This window comes from Pagrus pagrus (assembly GCF_965226575.1).
Source record: "Pagrus pagrus genome assembly, chromosome: 6".
In the NCBI taxonomy this organism is placed as follows: Eukaryota; Metazoa; Chordata; class Actinopteri; order Spariformes; family Sparidae; genus Pagrus; species Pagrus pagrus.
The window spans coordinates 8,710,229-8,728,975 of record NC_140190.1 but is presented as its reverse complement, the minus strand read 5'-3'; the positions used below and the strand labels follow the sequence as shown (position 1 = coordinate 8,728,975).

General features: G+C 43.3%; 1 protein-coding gene across 1 annotated transcript; it reads right to left on the bottom strand.

The window, feature by feature from the left end:
* Positions 1-15,356: 15,356 nt before the first annotated feature.
* On the bottom strand, positions 15,357-17,682 carry bloc1s2 (biogenesis of lysosomal organelles complex-1, subunit 2). Its single transcript, XM_084355821.1, has 5 exons — positions 17,424-17,682; positions 17,096-17,212; positions 16,841-16,960; positions 16,612-16,716; positions 15,357-16,200 (listed from the first exon to the last, which is right to left on the bottom strand). The coding sequence occupies exons 1-5, from the start codon at positions 17,593-17,595 to the stop codon at positions 16,169-16,171; spliced, it is 546 nt and encodes a 181-aa protein (XP_084211947.1). The 5' UTR covers positions 17,596-17,682; the 3' UTR covers positions 15,357-16,168.
* Positions 17,683-18,747: the final 1,065 nt, after the last annotated feature.

Below are 18,747 nucleotides of genomic sequence, written 5' to 3'. Positions count from 1 at the left end.
CAACCATCCTATCTCTCTCTCTCTCTCTCTCTCTCACACACACACACACACACACACAGACACACACACTTCGTTTTATGTTTTGGCCGTTTATCATTAGTTCGACTACTTTAAAGAAGAACACATTTATTAACTGATGGGCCGGCCAAAATAAACAAAAGAAGGGCAGCCGCCCAGACCAACCCACCAGGGCCGTCAGATCTGGGGGCTAACCCTCTACCCTAAAAAAGAGACAACTAAACCTACAGAAAATAAAGCCACGAAAGCTAAACTACCATACCCATCAGAGAAACAACAAACAAATAAACATACTACCACAGTCAGCCGGACTGCCTCCCTGGTCAGCGTCAGGTGGAATGAGGTTACAGCAAGAGCAAGAGCGACCAGAGCCGAGTGACCTACCTAACCTAACTGCTGTCACCTGGCCAGGCAAGAGGCCAATCACCAGCCACAGTGATACATCCTGGCCACAGAGAGGGAGCATGTAACATTCACAAAGAAATCCACAGTCCAGCAGATTTGAACAACTTAATCAAATCGCCCACAGACTTGTATAGACAACCCAGAGAGGCGGGGAAAGTCTCATTTTTCACATCCTGTTACGATCTGCTCACATGTGGCCAATAAAAAGATGATTAATACATGTAAATTGCTCCAAACTGTTACATAGAGCCCCTTTAATTCAAAATGACTGGGACATTTTTTCTGGTAAGATGCTGCAAATGAAACAAGACAGAGAACAGCTCAAAACCTGGCTTCATAACAGAAAAACTACTTGGAAGGCCTCATACCATCAGCATTTTGGGTGATTTGGGTGAACTGACCACACAGAATTACTCAGATTCCAGACAAGTGAACACACACATACCCCAAGATGATGCATTAACACTTTAATGTCCCTGACCTTGCGAATCTTCCCGTCCAAACTGTCTCTTAAAAGAGGTCATAACGCAGGCAACACAGTTTCCAAACACTTTTCCAGCACTGCTGTTGTAAGAAGCTCTCTGAAATATTGAAAGATCTCCGTTCATTCATTCTTATTTCCTGACATTATTGTCCATGGCACAACTGTGGACAGAGAGCTTCTTGCAGAAGGAGCGTGCTGGTTGTGTTTCCCACTTTAAACGGCACAAACCTGGCAAACATTATAAAAGAGCGAGAAGAAGTCGTTAACGCATGTTTCTGTTGTTAAGTCATTAGTCAGTCTTTTGTTGGCCAGGAATGATCAAAGCCCAGGGGCCCTGTGTATTTCTGCGAGTCGCGGGTATGGTAGCCAGTTGCGAGCTTTATGTGTGAGTGTGTTTATGTGCAAATATGTTGTGTGTCTTTTTGTGTACATCTGGGTTCAGGCCCGGCGATATCGCACTGCTGAGGATGGATGGACTCGACTCAATGCTCCCACAGGATGCTGTTTTTTCCAAAGGTTTGTGTTAGAGCTGCTGCGCTGATGTCCTCTGATCCGCAGCCAGCCACACAAACAAGCCGGTGTGTGTGACGGTGCATGTGCATGTGCATGTGCATGTGCAGGCTCCTGCTTTTGAAATGTGTTTAGTTTGGACTGAGGGGCAAAGCAGCAGTTTGCCAGGGAATGAAACAGTCCTATCTGGCTTGAAAGAGGCCTAGTGGGGGTCTGAAGTAACTGATCTGAGTTCAGTGGGTGGTACTAGCGGTTTGATCAAGGGGTCAGTTTGATGGTCGGAGCTCCTCGGGCTCTGACTGTGAGATCCTGAGTTTTATTCGAACGCCAAGTGCAGCACGACCTCAACGACGTGTAAAACTGTCTTTCCAAACAGATCTTTAAACAACAAACACACTCATTTCCTCCTCTAACACGTCCTCTTCATCTGTGCTCCAAACCCCAGAGGAAGTCTCAAACGGGCCTGAGACCTTCTGCTCGTCCACCTCACAAAGACTCCACACAGCTTTATTCCTGTTTTCACTTCCCTTCATCTTCAGTTTCCTTCTCCTCTTCCTCTCCTACTGTCTCCGTCCCTCCTTCCTCCCTCTCATCTCCAACTTCTGAGCATATGGAAATATCATTCTGTGCGATGGTTGTTCGTGGGACCGTCCCCCCGCGTTGAGGTGGATATCCGCGTGAGAGTGGAGTCTGGTGCCTCCCTGGCTCCTGGCACTCTCTTTGACAGAGCTATTTCAGAGCTGTCATACCGGAAAACACACACACACTCACAGGCCTGTAAATAGAGCAATGGACTATGATGGCCTTTAAGAAGCCGGGGCGGGAAGCTGCTCGGTGGGGATTGAGTTTCCGGATGGCATCCCAGATCGGAAGATTGGAAGATAGGATCCCCTGTTGAGTGCATGGAAGTGACTCGAAGGAGATGAAGGGGAAGAGAGGACTTGAGATGACAGTGGAGTCACAGTTTCATAAAATGTCTATAAGTATTGTTTTTAATGTCTTGCCTCCGTGGCAAACTCACAAACACAAGCAGCACACACACCTTTACAGTAAACATGCACTTTTAACTTTTGATGATACCAAAACCGAGGTTAGGAGAGAATGTCCTCACCCAGAAAAACAGCAACATTGTTCAAGTGCTCAAAAAGCAAAACCACTTGTTTTCCTGACAAGCGACCTCTTGTGGTCGTGCACGTTGTGGTTGTTTGGGGTCTACAAAGTGGTGAATCAGTGACAGTAAGTCACATGGCCTCCAGTCAACATCCCAGTATCCTGAAAGTTATTGCCTCCGCCAAGGAGGATATGTTTTCACCATTTGTTGGTTGGTTGGTCAGCAGGATCACACACAAAACAACTGAAGAGATTTCCATGAAACTTGGATGAAGGATCGGTCTCAGCAGAGAGAAGACCTCATTAACTTTTGGGGCGGATTCAGATAAAGGGACGCATCCAAGAGTGTTTTCTGTTTTCCTTTAACATTGCTTTTTTTCGACATGTTTGTTTAATTCTCAGATAAAAATGCATTTTAAAAAAAGTACTATGGCTTATTGAGGCATATTTAGGTGGCTGGTATCAAAGAGTGATTACAAAAGGAGTTTGTTGGGCCTTGGCGGAGGTATGCGCTCTACTGAGTGTGATCATTTTTGCGAATTTTGAAGTAGTGCTGTGACACTGCAATTTCCCTTTGGGATAAATAAAATAATAATCGATCCATTTATCTTTTCAGTTGCCTCACTCCAACCACACCCTCTCCATATTTTATTTGCCATATTTCCCAAGTCTTCCATTGTTGGAGCTGTCGTGTGCAGGGATTGCAAAAACAAAGCATGAAAAATGAATGTAATTCATTTAATTTTCAGATTGGTACAATGTTGATGTGATGTCTGTGGCGAAGGTTGGCTGACCATGGCCACAGTCTTCTCTACCAAGTACTTTTAGTTGCCCGGACAAAGTCTCAATAATCAGAAAACACACACAAACTGTTATTTTGGAAGCCAAGATAGCCCACACACATCCTCAGTCTGTTTTTACAATCACCACTGTCATCTCCCTGCATGGTTGCTGTCACAAAGGCAGGGCAGGGCTTGGACTCGGCTGGTCCCCTGAGGCCAGCTTATCAGCTCTCCCGCCTACACCTCGGCCTCTGAATGGCCAGTGCCAATTTTTATTGTTGTACCGCGACAGCTAGGAAACTTTTGGAAGTGTTGGAAGTCTGGAAGTGACTTATTTACCTGGACAAAAGCCCCTTTCCACTGAGGAAAGAAGCATGTGTGCTTCCCTTCGACTTCAAGTTAGTGTAGGTTTTTGCGTACGCGGGGGCCAGTTTCTGAGTATCACTGAACAGCCTTGAAATTGATGAAACACCGTAACGTTATAACACTATTACACTGTGTCCTTGCTGCAACACCTCGACATTGTCATGGTGACCCAGAGAGAGGGTTACCTCATGCCTGTCAGAATATAATTGGCAGTTCCTAAAGATCCTCAGGAGACGCCTCGTGTCCCAACACCGATGTGGTCGGGACCAGAGGCCACTGTGTGCAGAGGTGAATGCTGCAGTGTGGGAGGTACATTATGTTAGAGAGTTTGTGTGTCACTTCAAATAAAGTGTTTGGTAACACGCAGGTCCGCACCACTGCATCTCACCACATCCAGAGAGTGTTATGAAACAGGATCCTTGACTGTATATAGGTACAAACCAGAGAGGAAAATACACACCCATCAGCATCCTCATCTGCATCTCAACAGTTCCTGTTTTTGGCAGCAACTATATAAAGGTATCACTAATGTACACACACACACACACACACACACACACACACACACACACACAGCACTGCCAAGCAAAGGAGGAAGGAGGGCTGTTGAGAACCTTTAAACAAAAAGACATTTTTAGAAAGGTCCTCTTGAGCGGGGAAACAAAGGGGGGAAGTGACATGACGTCGCACAGGAGGGAATCTGAGGGTCACCGGTGGCGTGTCGGACACGCCTATGGAACAGTCTCACACATACACATTCACATGCTCATTTCACATACACACACACATATTGTATAAACACAGCCAAGGTCCTTTGCAGCGCTCTCAAAATAACCGCTTCCTCGTCTCCCTACATATTTGCTGATATTAGAATCATAAGGATGTTCTGTATCCACGTTCTCCACAAGGAATCCGCTGCGTTTTGTCAAGGGATGTTTTGATTTTCTGTCCCGATCCACCTGCGAAACCTGCGATAAACCTGTGATGTAACATGGAGGGAAGATCATGTAGGTTCCCACTCAGCAAACTAGCTTGATACTGATACTGCCTTTATTATTGGCAGATATTAAAGGGGCAATATGTAAGAATCTTAGTTGAAAACATTCAAAACTCAACTAAGATTATCAACAGAATGGGTTAGCCCTGGGCCTGAAAACCTCCCTCTCCCCCAGCGGTCCAAAACTCCTGTACTAGCAGTGTGAACACCAAGACTTCCCTGGTAGGCTGCAGGCTAGCTGCACAGCTAGCTGTAGCTACAGTCATGGATGTAGTTAGCGGTTATCTGGCGATATTCTGACCCTATTTGTTGGCAGGATGAATTCAAGGTGGCCATTTGTTACGTATTGCCCCTTTTACCTGGAAACAATTATGTCTTTTTGGTTGTTGTCATCTGGTCGCTGAAATGAGACGCACATTCATTGCAACACGTTTCACTCCAAATTGGATACTGTTGTGTTTACAGGAAGTGTTTACCGCACAAACCGACCCACTTCCTTTGCATCTAAACATAGCTCTGGACAACACTAATGGACAATAATAGCACAGAACAGAACACTGGACTGTCTGTGATCACGACTTTGCTGACGCTGCTGTCAACAATATGAGTAATTTGAGCAGATATGTAAGTGACTACACACACACACACACAGCTCAATGGGAAATGCATTCACAGCCTATAGCGCTGTAATGTATTGAGAGAGAACTATTGATGACTATTGATTATTCTTAAGAGAGTGATGGGGGATTTTGGAGGCCTGCCTTTGTCTCACAAAATCTCAAACACACACACACACCTCACATCTGGTGTATGTTAGATCTGTTGCAGAGTGTATGAATCTCAAAACCAGAGGGGGTAAAGCCATCAATCATGCCTCCCCCTCCGTCTTTATGACGCTTGAGGCTACAAGGGGAAGCACATTATTTGTGTTTACTGTAACATTAAAGGTAAAGCTGAAGCCTTTTTTCCTGTTTTAACTCAGAATAGAACAAACAGGGGAGCTGCATGCTGGCAAGTCGTACACAGAGTTTTAAATCACAGCGAGGGACTGTCATCGTCAACAGGGTAACTCCGGGTAATCAGGGTAAGCTGGACTCTAGTCTGACGGGTAAATAAGGAGATTCAGTTACATGCGATTCGCAAAGGGCCATATAACTGCTTCTGGGGGAAACACGTAGCTGCTGTAACTCACTCACACTCACAAACGTATGTCGCATGTGTTTCAGTGGTGCAGAGCTAATAACATTTTCTCATTGATCCCGATGTAAGGTCATACTAGTCCTAATTCAATATGTGGACAGATCCTCTATGTAACGGTAGACTCAGCTTTGATAGGATAATGAGGGTTTACAGAAGGGGGAGGAGGGAGGGTGCAACATGTAATAAACAGCTACACACCACAGCAGAGAGTAAAACGCGGATCCATACATGTGATCACTCCTCGATAGTATCACTTTACACCGGGAAATCAAGGAGCTTGATTTGGAGGGCTGTGTTAAGTGTGGTGGTACAGGTAAAAGGGAGTGGGCGGGGGGGGGGGGGTTCTTGGTGTTGTGGGACCCCAGAGAGATGTGTGGAAATGATATAACTAGTAGATATAGACTAGTCCAGTATTCCTCAATCCTAGTCTCTGGGCCCTTGCGCTGCATGTTTTAGATGTTTCCCTGCCCCAACACACCTGATCCAACTGACTGGGTCGTTAAAGGGCTCCAGCAGAGCTTGATGAAGAGCTGATTGTTTGAATCAGGTGTGTTGGAGCAGGGAAACGTCTCGAACATGCAGGAAGTAAGGGGGACCAGGGTTGACCAACACTGGACTAGTGGAACCAGATAAGATATTAGTAAAGTTATCTATCTATCTAAGCACGGATGAGAAGCGCACCAAGGCATTCAGAAGACAGAATACAATAGGAACAGCTGATGTAGGTTTTTATGGCCCCGGCTCGAGGGAAGCAACATGTATTACTCAAACAAAGGTTAGATGTAAGAAAACTAAGTTTATTGTAACCAAAAATAACAAAAGGAAAACAAAATGGTGTCTGGAGACAATGCTGCTGGTCCTGGCTGCAGGGAGAGAGTGTGGGTGGAGCCACACAGGTGCCAGGTAACGAGGAAAGGAGGAGGAGAGGAGAAACTCCAGGTACACTGTAAAACATGGCACAACAGGTCGTGGACATGACAAGGTAAGCCATAGCTGATAGAGAGCAGCAGGGAAGATATGATTTTGTAGGCTAACGCAGACGTTAGCATCGCTGAAGTCGCCTCACAGAAAGCCTATTGTGTCAAGTATGGTGTCACCTGTCAGAGGGCTCACAACGACATGCTTTAATGCCCGCCTTCCATGAGAACATACACTCACACACTTTTGGCACATTTCACAATGAGCAGCCTATTGATAACATTTGAATCCACACCAGAACTTATCTTGGGTCAAAGTCAGGATGACTCAAATGTGGGTTCACACTTAGAATGATAATGACTCACTTACAGGAAGACTGTTTTGTTTTCTTGGGTCATGCACACCCAAAGACACCCACCGGTACGTGATGTTGACTTTTCAATATGAAAAATGTTTCCAAATCATTAAAAATACATTGAGAAAGTTTGTGTGGGAGCCCGAAAAGAGACAAGAGAACCCCCTGATGTTTTTGGCAGACCGCGTCATGACCTGAGCAGAGGGTTACTGTAGCACCACTAGCTTCAGACTGACCAGGTAGCCCAGCTGAGCCAGGTGCAGATATGTTTATGTTCTCTGGGTAATTATGGCAAATATTATTGCAGCCTGCTGTTATTGCACTGGTGGGCTTAGCTTGGACAAATGGCCAAAGCTCATTCACACAGAGTGGGACCGGTTGAGAAAAAGATCCCAGCGGCACCAGATGATTCAGTCCAGATCATCTAAACAATGTTGTTCTACAGTAGGACAAAACATTCAATGTACTTAGCTGCTCAGCTGATTTGATTATTCAATCTAAGACATATATTTTAAAAGCTCCTCCCCAGGTCTCTGTGTCTTTGTACACTTTGTCCCTTGGCTTTCTCCCTCCCTAACTGCTCATATTGCCCATAAGGAGAGGGAAATAAAAGCATGTCTAATCCAATGTTCTGTTGAATTTCTCTCACACATTGCTCACATGAACTCACAGGTAACACGAAGCAGAACATTTTCATGTCCTCAGTAAGACAGCTTTTAACTTGTTGCCATACAAGCGTATACATTAACGTTCTGTACCGATTTAAAGAAAAAAGGTTACAAAGTAAGAAATCAGAATCAGAATTCCTTTATTTGTCACGCAAATGGGGAAATTTCTTTGTCACAGCAGCAAATGAGCGGTGACGATGATTTCCACCCTCTATATTGATTCTCCATATATTAAAAAAAATCTTGTGCTCACGAGAAAGTATCTTGATTTTTTACAAGGCGAATGCCAGTGGGCGAACCAGAGCAGCCTGGAGAAAACCCGTACAAAAACCCAGTGTACATCGTCACTCCACTCAACAGACCCACTCAGACCTACATGTATCAGGCACTGACTCCACTGGGACATCACTCGCACAAGCATCATTTGTTCATTTCCTTTTCCACCACAGTTTGAGACTTGCCCGAAATGATGTGTCGGGTGGTGATGTCTCTTCTGCCTCTTCAAACGTGACCTTCTCTGACTCCAGAGCCTGTATTTTCTTGCGATTTCTGTCACACTCCTCTAAGTACCACACCTGTTTTTTGAGGACCACCTTCATGTTAATATCTATTTTCATGAGGAGTTGCAGTTCCTGGCATTTTTCCTCTATCTTTACATTTTCCTTTAAGGCCCTCCTAAATTTCTTCCAAACAGTAGAAAATTTGTGTGGCAGTCGGGCTTTGAGTGCACTTGTCCTCTTAATCTCCAATTCAAGCTCATGTATTTCTTGGGACAACTGCTCTATGTGTTGGAGACAGGACTGTCTCAATTCCTCCCAGGGCTCCATTACTCTGTCGTTTTGCTCCTCCGGATCGCCTAAAGAGTCCGTTGGCACTTCTATCTCCTCTGTCGATGACGTTCTCGATAAGTGAGATGACTCACTGATTTCTGAACTTGTGCTCTGTGTATCACTTCCTTGCTCCAAGTCACCATTTTCTTGAAAGAGGTTCTCCTCCTGGCTGGTTTGGCCCTGGCTGGTGCTAGCTTGGCTGGGCACCTGGTTGTTTTCCTCTCCGTTCATGTCTTCGCATGCGTTAAAGTCGGTCATCGTAAAACGCTCTTGTGTAACGTAAAACGTAAAAGAAATGTAAATGAAAAGTGACCCTTTTATAGAGTTTGGTGATGATATCAAAGCCTCAAAAGGCTTTGATCTTTCTAGAACAACAAGCCTCAAAAGGCTTTGATGTTACTGAATGTTGCTGAATGTCCAACATTCTAACAGATCAATGATGATGTCACGAATGATGTCATCATGATGTCACTGATCTTTTAGGGTGTTCCTCTGTTCTGATTGGTGGACTGATGTTTGGCTCGTTCTGTTGAGTTTAACTGTTAATAAAGTCAAACCTTGATCTGCTTCAGGTTCACCCCTGCAATTTGTACTACTACTACTTATACTACTACTACTGCTACTTCTACAACTACTACTACTTCTACTACTTGTACTGCTATAACTACTACTTGTACAACTACTACTACTACTACTTATACTACTTGTACTGCTAATACTCCTTCTCCCAGCATGCTAGTGGTGTTAACACTCTCTCCGGCTAGCTGCAAGGCTAATTAAGCTATACAGTTAGCAGCAGTTACCTTCTCTGGTGATATGCTGCCTCTATTTGTTGAGAGTATGGGCTCAACAGGTGGCCAATTCTTACACTTTGCACTGTTAAGAGAAGTTTGGGGATTCCTGATAGGAATTTAGCAAAAATATAACCTTTTTTTCAGGTGGATTTTGGTGAGGGGATCAGAGGTAGACCTGTGAGTAAGTGAGGGATTTAAATTGTTGGTTTTTGTCTGACAGGGTAACATGAGAGCTGTTTACAACTTAAAGTAAGCTAGTGTGGTTCAGCAGACTCAAAAAGAAACCTATTTTTTGCAGTTAGAGATGAGTGAAAAGAAATAATTGGCTCCTCAACTGTGGTTGTACAGCCAGGAGCTCTGTTAGAAATATCTGTGTTTAACTTTAGTTTTCTGGAAGTGACTTTCTGCAGTCAGGATTCAGTCTAAACTACAGTCTACAGCACAAATACCATTTGTCATCCATGGAGAATGACAACCATGGAAGGCTCAACTGTAATACAGAGGTTGTTCATTATTTTCTAAATCAGTAAATCTCAAAACAAGCATATACAGTTGGTTCATTGTACTGTCTGCATGACAGAAAGATTGGGGAATCTTTGCATGTGTCATGTTGAGAGCTGAGCTAAGATGGTGTTGTGTAGTTTGAGTGATTTTCTGGTTCTGAGCTCTCGTCTTCGGGACAGCCTTTGGGGCCCTCAGACCAAGATGAGTCAACTCTGTCCTTTTATGGCTTCCGGCCACTTATTACTCATTTGGATGAGCTAATGCACACATGCTGAAAGGAAAAGCACAAACACACATGTACACACACACACACAGAGACCATTGCACAAAAGCCCTTCAGGAGAAACTTCTAAATTGCGAGTTAACTGTGCACTATTGACATTTCATTCTCGATAAACAGGATGTGACTTGTTAAAAAAGCCACTGTCCTCGCCAAAAAATCCCCTTCATGTCTCAAACATGGTGGTCTCAGACACCTCAATCAAAAAAAAAAGAGATAATGGCTGACATCGATTTTAGATTATTTGGCATTCTTAACAGACAGAATTTAAAATAAGTGTTACAGATCACATACAAACGATGGCTTTTAAAGTAGAAATGTCAGATTTTTGGCCACTTGAGGAAGGGCAACAACCTGTCACCATACCACTGACATATTATCAACGTGTCGTTATGGTAAACATGCAAGCAAACAAATTCCCCATTTAAACATCATTCATTTGGAGTCATGTTTCTGTCGACCTTGTGACTGAAAATAAGTCCAATATTCACCTACCTACAGTATTTGCTCGGTTTTGGTCTCCACCATTTGGTGCTGGTGAGGTTGGTTTATCAGAGTGTTGTTGCTCGAAACAGGTTCCAGTTGTGTCAGGAAACGACGTGAAACTGAACCAAAACAATAAAGTGACAGTAACAGTTAAACAATTAACTCACATTATCGCCAGAGTTTGAAGAATCAACAGTGCTGACGTTATGTCAAAGACTTCTATGTACTGTGTTGCAGAAATATCTACAGAAGTAAGCATGTTCACCAGCTAGCCCCGTCTGTCCTGTGTTATAATACCACTTTGTATGGCAAGAGGTGATCTGACAGCCCCCCCGTAGTTTCAGCTGGAAGATGTAAAAGCAGTGAGTTCATTACTTAGACTAAAAAGGGCCACTTACCTCGGCAGCTAGTCACTACAGTCCTGGTATCGTGAGCAGCTGTTCGCGGTTATGCTGCCCCCTATAGTTTTGGAGCTGTCCATCTCTTAATGTAATGAAAGAATGCCTAATGTCTGAAACAGCTTATGCCAGCATGTTATTCTCCAGTCTTAGCCCACTGACATGTTTTTCAAATAACATTATTATATAATAGTCCTCTTCTTGAAGTGTCCAGCACTACCATCATTATGACAGATATTTGAGGCGTTTTGTGTATGAACTGGCATGTGTTGTCAGTGTCAATGTGTGTACTACAAACACATTCACAGACAGACACACTGATGGCTCTGGTGCCACAGAGTCTGAGTGGGGTTGTAATGGGGGTCTGAGATGATGCTGAGTCTGTTTAGACATGGTGCTGCACATGAAAGCTAGACTCTTCACAGGAAAGTTAAAATGGCAACACAGACAAGAGGCAGCACGCAGGGAGACACACCAGGACTAAACCAATATCACATTTGAACCAGAATGAAGCAGGACAGTTCTCAGGTGTTGCTGATTATGACTTCCTGCAGAGAAAGGATCCTCAGTCCTCACTTCTCAACCCCAGGAGCAGAGCTGGATCTGAGGCTGGAGCCAGAGTCTGACACCCTGACTTTCCCACCTGCTGAGACCGACTGGGCTCCGTCTCCCATCCAGAATGACACTGCACCTACGGTTTTGTCCCAAACCTTTTCATCTGGTCTCATTTTAGATTTTTCATAATGGAGTGTTGGTATAATCAAAATTGATCATCTAGCGTCGGTCAAACTGTTCCAAGAACTACATACCTGACTGACGCTGGCTTACGGGTTCGAGTTTCAAAGGAGTCGCATGTGACATGTAGGGTTTGTGCATGTTCTTGCGTCCTCACATGTGTGCGTATGATGAAGGTGTGAGCAGCGGAGGGAAGTGAATGATCGCGGTGCCAAACGTTGACCTCATGTGGCTTCTCATGCCCTTCTCAGAGAAAGTATTTGAAGTTTGACTCAGACCCTCAGATCTCACATGTGGCTTATATTTGCACCGAAATACCTCCCAGATCTATTGGCTGCTTTGAAATGGATGTAAACATGAACCTCTTTGCCATTTATCTCAGGCCATTTGGCTGTCTTTATAGTGTCACTGCTTTACAGGGGCACAGGAGGGTGTTTAACTTGGAGGCCTGTTTATCCCATCACAGACTGAGTGTGTGAAAGTGAGTGAGAGACAAAGGGATAGAGTGAGATTGCTCAATACTACTGAATGTGTTGACATTACACAATTAAGTGAAATGCTAACTTTGAGCAAATCCGAAAAACACAGAACAAATGTGGTTAGAAAATGGCTTTTTGAGGGTCCTTGTTCGCTCTCATTCATGAACACAGGCGAACAGAAATTTCCCAAACTTCGTGCTTGCTTGTAGGTTACACAACACTGCGGTGTGGCACGCTGCCCTGTTATTGTTAACTGGCCCAGTCTCCACTTCTGACTTATGGAGAAAACAGCTCCTTTGCTGCAACTGCTGACAGACATGTGTTCGATACTTTCTCAGTCACATTTCCTGGAAGATCCTGAGGGCTGTCAGGCCAAATCAATTTGAGGCCTTTATCATTTCGAAAGATCTGAATTGGAATAATTTCTTTGTTGAGCTGGGTGTATTTTGTCCATCTTGCGTAAGCTGGACTTTAAGTTGATTATGTCTATAAATCGTAGCCAGTCAGAATCACTCCTATGTAACTGATACATAAACTGGCGTTGTATGTGACATATGTGAAGATATATTTATGCTTTGTCTAAGCCTTGTATGTGTACATCAGTGCATGAGGTTCACAGGATCATTTATAGAGCGTATTTGCAGAGGGCTCATTGTCTGCATAAGGTCCCCTGCTGTTTGTGGTCTATTTCAACCCTAGGAATCCACATTCACATTGTGGATCTGGATCATAAATGAAAATGGGCAGTGAAAAGAGAGCTGTCTTTTCTGAGAAACAGAGGGATAACTCTTTTGGTTATTACAGTAATCATCTGGAAAAAAATGGCTCGCTGGTCACTGAGTGCAGATGAAAGATCCTTCGTCTGGACTTAAATCGGGTCAAACATGATTGTGTTACATTACCGAGGATGGAGAAACACTATAAAGACCAAAGTGATGAACCAGGTGTTAGCTAATGATTCTGCAAGGTCTGACAAAACTTTTCTCGCTTGAATGTTTCACTTTACTATCACGTACACCATAATTAACAGAGATTGGATTTCACTTTGACAGTAACAGTCTCTGATAGATGAGACTTAAATTGGATTTTCTGTGTCTACAAGCAATCATTAAATGGCCTCAATGTAACAATTTGTAGCAATTTACATGTATGAATGATGATTTTTTTGGCCCATACATGAGCGAATTGTAACATGACGCCAGCAGCTGATTATCTTAGCTTAGACTAAGAAGCTTGAATCAGTCTAAAGCTTCAAGCTCCCAGTCTAGACTGCTAGCTGCATGGCTAACTGAGCTACAGTTAGTAAGTGTAGCAGTAAGTGGATTTATTCTGGTCATATGCTGCCCCTGATTTGTTTTGATTATGAAATCGATGAGACACCAATTCTTACATATTGCATCTTTAAAGAAAATCTGCCTACCTGCTCCTCTAAAGCTCACTAATTAATACTTTATATCTTGTTTGTTTAAGCCATACAAAAACCAAGGAACAAAAATGACATGTTGGGGTGTTACAAAGACTTATGCACGTGACTTTTTCTTGTCCGGGGAGCGGTGACTTCCTGAAATCTTGTTGTCACTGTGACTCACGACTAAGTTACACTGCTCATACTGCAGGAAACTACACACACTGCATAGATACATCATACATACACACACACACACACACACACACAAACATAGGGGAATTATCCTAATCAGAAAACATTTTCAATTATCAAAACCATGAAATCATTACACATTCAATCATTTGCTCTCAACGCGGGCGCGCCTGTTGGATGATGCTTCAAAGTAAAGTCTCCACACGCACGCATGGCAGCACGTGGGAACACTTTCCTTATTACATCTCGACTGGAAATATATGGAAAAGCAGATAAAGAAACGCCGCTGTGATGACGATCATCCCTGTATAGTTTACTAATGACTAAATCAACCAACTCAAGTGGCTACGTCATTTTTGACGTATATTTCTTTTGTTTTACTGCTTCCTTTTCTGTATAGGCGACTCCTTAGAATAACAGCCCTTTCTTTTGAAAATATGAGTCCTTTATGATGGAGAGGAGATGGTGGCATGTAGAAATGTGTTGACCACATCTTCCAATGCCATGCATCACAACTGGATTAACCCATTGACTTATACTTTGTGTGGAGGCCTGACTTCAAATCATTAGCAATTCTTGCATCTGTATTTTCCATCCACCCGGTCTTAAAACCACTAATACACACTCGCATACAGAATTTAATAAGTCTCCACACCCAAAGTATATTGCTGCAGTATGTTCTGGTTTTGCATCACTTCCCAAACAGAATAATATAAGAAAGGTTTACCTATGATTACTATGTTACCTTCTCTTCTATGTGTAAGTGCCTCTTGGCACTCACATGCAGCTTTCAGAAAACAACCCCAGAATCATTTAATAGACCTGATTTGAGAGCCTTTGGGAAGGGAGCTGAATTTATGCCCCAGGGCCCTGGAAAAAGGCAGAGATGGAAGGATCAGTTTAACAGTAAATAATGTTACAGTATGAATAATGAGCTCCCTCTGTGCCGGGGCCTCAACCGGACTAATGACAGAGACCTGTTTTAGATTAGGTCTTGCACAAACACACATGCGTACATGTGCATGACCCAAAACACACAAATCCACGTACACTCAGGAGGGAGGCCTGTCAGGTTGGATAATCCCTTGCCCATGGCAAAAAAGAGCTCTGGGTTCTGCTCTGGGACAGCTAATATAAAGGAGGAAACAAAGGAGGCAGAGGGCATCACACACATCTTTAGTTGCACATTAACCCTTTCCTTTGAATTGTCAAGTATGTCTCATCTGTTCCCCTCTGCTGGTCTCACTCTTCCTGGGAGTTTTTTCTACTTCTGATATAGTATGTCTGAAACTCAGACCTCGTTCAGCAGTGGATCAGTTTTTCCAGAGTTATACAATATTTGTTACATCCACTGTGCATCAATTCAAGTCCCTTTCATGGTGCAGGTCTGCCATCTGCTGTCAGTAGTAGGTTCAATTCAAGCAAATAGTCAAGGGATGATATGCACATCATGGTTTATTTACAGAAAAACTCCAGTTGTCAGTGTCAGTATCTCAGGATGGACGTACAATAATTTATTCATATCAAATATCTTTCTTTTCAATGTGCACACTTTAAACCCAATCTACAAAGATTGTAGTGTGATTTCCAGCTGCTCTCTACACAGTAGTTGTTATCATCAACAAACGTTATAATTTAAGCTGTTTGCCCAAAATATACGTTTGTAACCACAAAGCCCAACATACATGTCAGGTTACCATTTCTATTTCTGTCGATCAATAGGTCGGAGGCCTGAAAAGCTCAGAATTAAAGAGGGCTGTGACATTTTTACAAACAGATCTATGAGTATGCTTCATCGTTTAAGTATCTTGATGTGACAAAGGTGTCGTTATATACTCCAGTGGTATAAATATCTGTCAATCTTCTGCGTTTCTTTTTGTTTGGTAGTAAATTAGTATATTCTGATTCCACCATTCAGTTAGGATATGCTGGTAATTGGCAAGTGCGTCTGTAAAAGAACGTGGGTACACAACCATACACACTCGTGGCTGCACAACTGCTGCCAAAATCAGTGATACAGGAGTTAAATCTAAGCCAAGCACTGCAGTACTAATTCATGTGCCTTCAGCTGCTTCCTCCGTGGTCGTTTCTTGGTGTCTAAGTGGCTCTGACTGTTTGTTGTTTCAGTCTCAGTTCACATCCTCCCCGCAGCTCCTGGCCCTGCTGGCAGGGGGAGAGGAAGGCAAGGCCGAGTTGGGTTAAAGAAGGTGAGAAGGCACCACAACCGATCGTCTGCCTCTTATTTCCCCTCATCGCTTCTCCAGTTTTTTGAATCTGGCCTCTGTAAAAGATAATTAAAGACTTGATCACTCTGTAACTTCAAATGCAACATAATCAGATAATGTGCGGCTGTCTCTGAGAGCTGTAATGTAGAAAAACTGAAGTGGGGAACCGTCTGTGGTGTCAGAGCACCATCTGCTGGTGGACTTCATGATGCTGTGCAACATGACCTGACAGAGGCAGCTGTACTGTCGTTAGTCTGTGCCCCACATACAAGACGAAATACACTTAAAACGCTCGTCATCAAGAAACTCTGATACAGAAGGTGGCGACATGCAACTTTCATGGTGGTTTGCGACCCGCCCATAAACAAGAAGGCTGAATCCAAATGTCGCCATACATGTGATGTGTTCACCGTCATCCCCTGAAGTCTGCAAAACACATGCACCTTTCTGTAGACTTACTGTCTCACCTAGTTTCTTGGAGTATGCATCCAGTTTGTAAGCCGCCTGTTCGAGTGAAGACACTTGCTCCTCAATCTGATTTATCTGGTCCAAGTAGGGCTGTAGGCTAGCATCTGAAGCAAACACACACACCAGTCAGATGTCCACGCTGTAGTGCTATAAATAATGTATGAACTAGAAACACAGAAAAGATATAACAACGCAGGTTTTCTTTGCAGATTAATGCATCACACTCACACTTGTTGTTGAGATCCTGCAGGTTACGGCTGATGTTGATGCTGATGTCCTTCATCTCCATGTACTTCAGGCTGGTGAGCTTGTTCATGTTCTCCAGCAGCCGGTAATCCTCACAAGTTGCTGAACGTGTCAAGTGAATAATGCACGAGAGAAACAGAGAGGTAAACATGAAAAGCAGTAAATCACTGCTCTGGCTGAGAATACAGGTGTAGATAATGTGAGAAAAAGGATGAAGAGTGCTATGTTTAAAAAGACCTGTCAGCTCTCCTTGCAGGAAGACGGACATCTTATCAAACATATCAGTGCACAGCTCATTGATATCAGGCTCTGCAGGCTCCACAGCCTCCTCTGCTGTCTCCACACCACCATCACCTGAACACAAGCAGGATGAACACAACATGAAACACAGCTTGACAATCCAGCTGCAACACTAAATGTGTCCACATTTCAAAAAAACAGTACAGTCAAGTATTGGAAAAATACAGAAGTGAGGTGTAAACACAACTAGAAAAAGCATAAACTGGTTCATGAATGCTACGTTAGCATTAGCTAGCTACGGAAGCTGCGAGGAGCCATCTCTCACTGTTTGTACTGGGCTTTTTGGGGACGGGCACCGCCGGGCTTTCGGCCGCAACCTCCGCGTGCCCCTCTCCCTGACCGGTGGCGCTCACGACGGGGTTCAGAGCCGCTAAGTGGGCCGCCGGAGCCCGGGAGATGCTGTCCATTGCTGCAGCGTCGTCGCCAGTTGCAGCCATTTTGTTCCTGTTTTGACTTCTCCTTTGTCACATGAGCTGAGTGTTCACGTGACGTCCGCCCGCCACCACAACCACCACCCCTACTCGCGCGCACTGCCACGCCCTTATGTTGAGTGAGTGTGAGGATTTAATGGATGATTACAGTGTTTTTATTAAATGTGTGTGCTGTTACCAAACAACTACAGCAACTCTTCAGTTGACTGATTGATAATTATGTGTTTATAGTTTGATTTTTGACGACCCACCTGTTTACACGTGGATCAACAATGGCTGCTTAAAAATAGTAATTAATTGTACATTAGAAAATTAGAAGTAGAAAAGTGCACTTGTTCCATGGAAAAGGGCTTGATTGGCATTGGTCTAATGCATGTAGGTGGTATGGAGGCTGCAGCGTGCCAGCAGAATAATTACAGACTGTTTATACAGTCTCAAAGTAAAATAATAATAATAAAAAGATCACTTAACTATGTGTTTTACAGGGGCTTTGAATATAATTTTGATGTTCCAGTAATGTGTCTGCAAGTCATAATCCATCACAAAAGGCAGTTGTAAGACAGTCTGTAATTTATTGGTGTGAAGGTTAAATACACAACAGTAGGAACACAGATTGGTTTCCTTCCAACACGTCTGTCCTGTCCTTTTTTTTAAATGCTGATGATACAAAATGAATGAATGACTCCAGATATGGTGATGGAAGTTACCTTTTAGTGGTATTATGCAAGAAAAGTTGCATCTAAAGTTGGCATGGCATTTGTGAGCGATGATATATTAACACTATTTAAAATGTACAGTCTTTTGTCAAGTAAAACTCAACAAAATGTGTGTTCTGAGTTAAAGTATATGCATTAAGTTACTTTATTGTCTATGATCTAATGATATCCAGACTCAATAAAAGCCACAGGTTCTTCCCCAACCCCAAAACTACATTATTTTCACTTTCTTCCCATGCTTAGGTTTATGCTTTGTTCCCCAATGAAAATAAGTAGATAGTATTAATGACAAATAACAATAACACAACAATTTTTATTCCCTAAAGTTGATTGTTTTGTATATTGTAATGACAAGATACCTTCACCAATTTCATGGCAGTAAATGCACAGTTGCTCATCTACTGTGAAAAACAGGATATGCTTTTCTCTGCAGCTAAATTAA

Coding starts and splice junctions, on each gene's coding strand:
- bloc1s2 (XM_084355821.1), bottom strand. CDS start 17,595: ATGGCTGCAACTGGCGACGACGCTGCAGCAATGGACAGCATCTCCCGG. Junction 16,961..17,095: donor CCTGCAAGGAGAGCTGACAG/GTCTTTTTAAAC, acceptor TGACACGTTCAG/CAACTTGTGAGGATTACCGG. Junction 16,717..16,840: donor GCAGGATCTCAACAACAAGT/GTGAGTGTGATG, acceptor TGTTTGCTTCAG/ATGCTAGCCTACAGCCCTAC.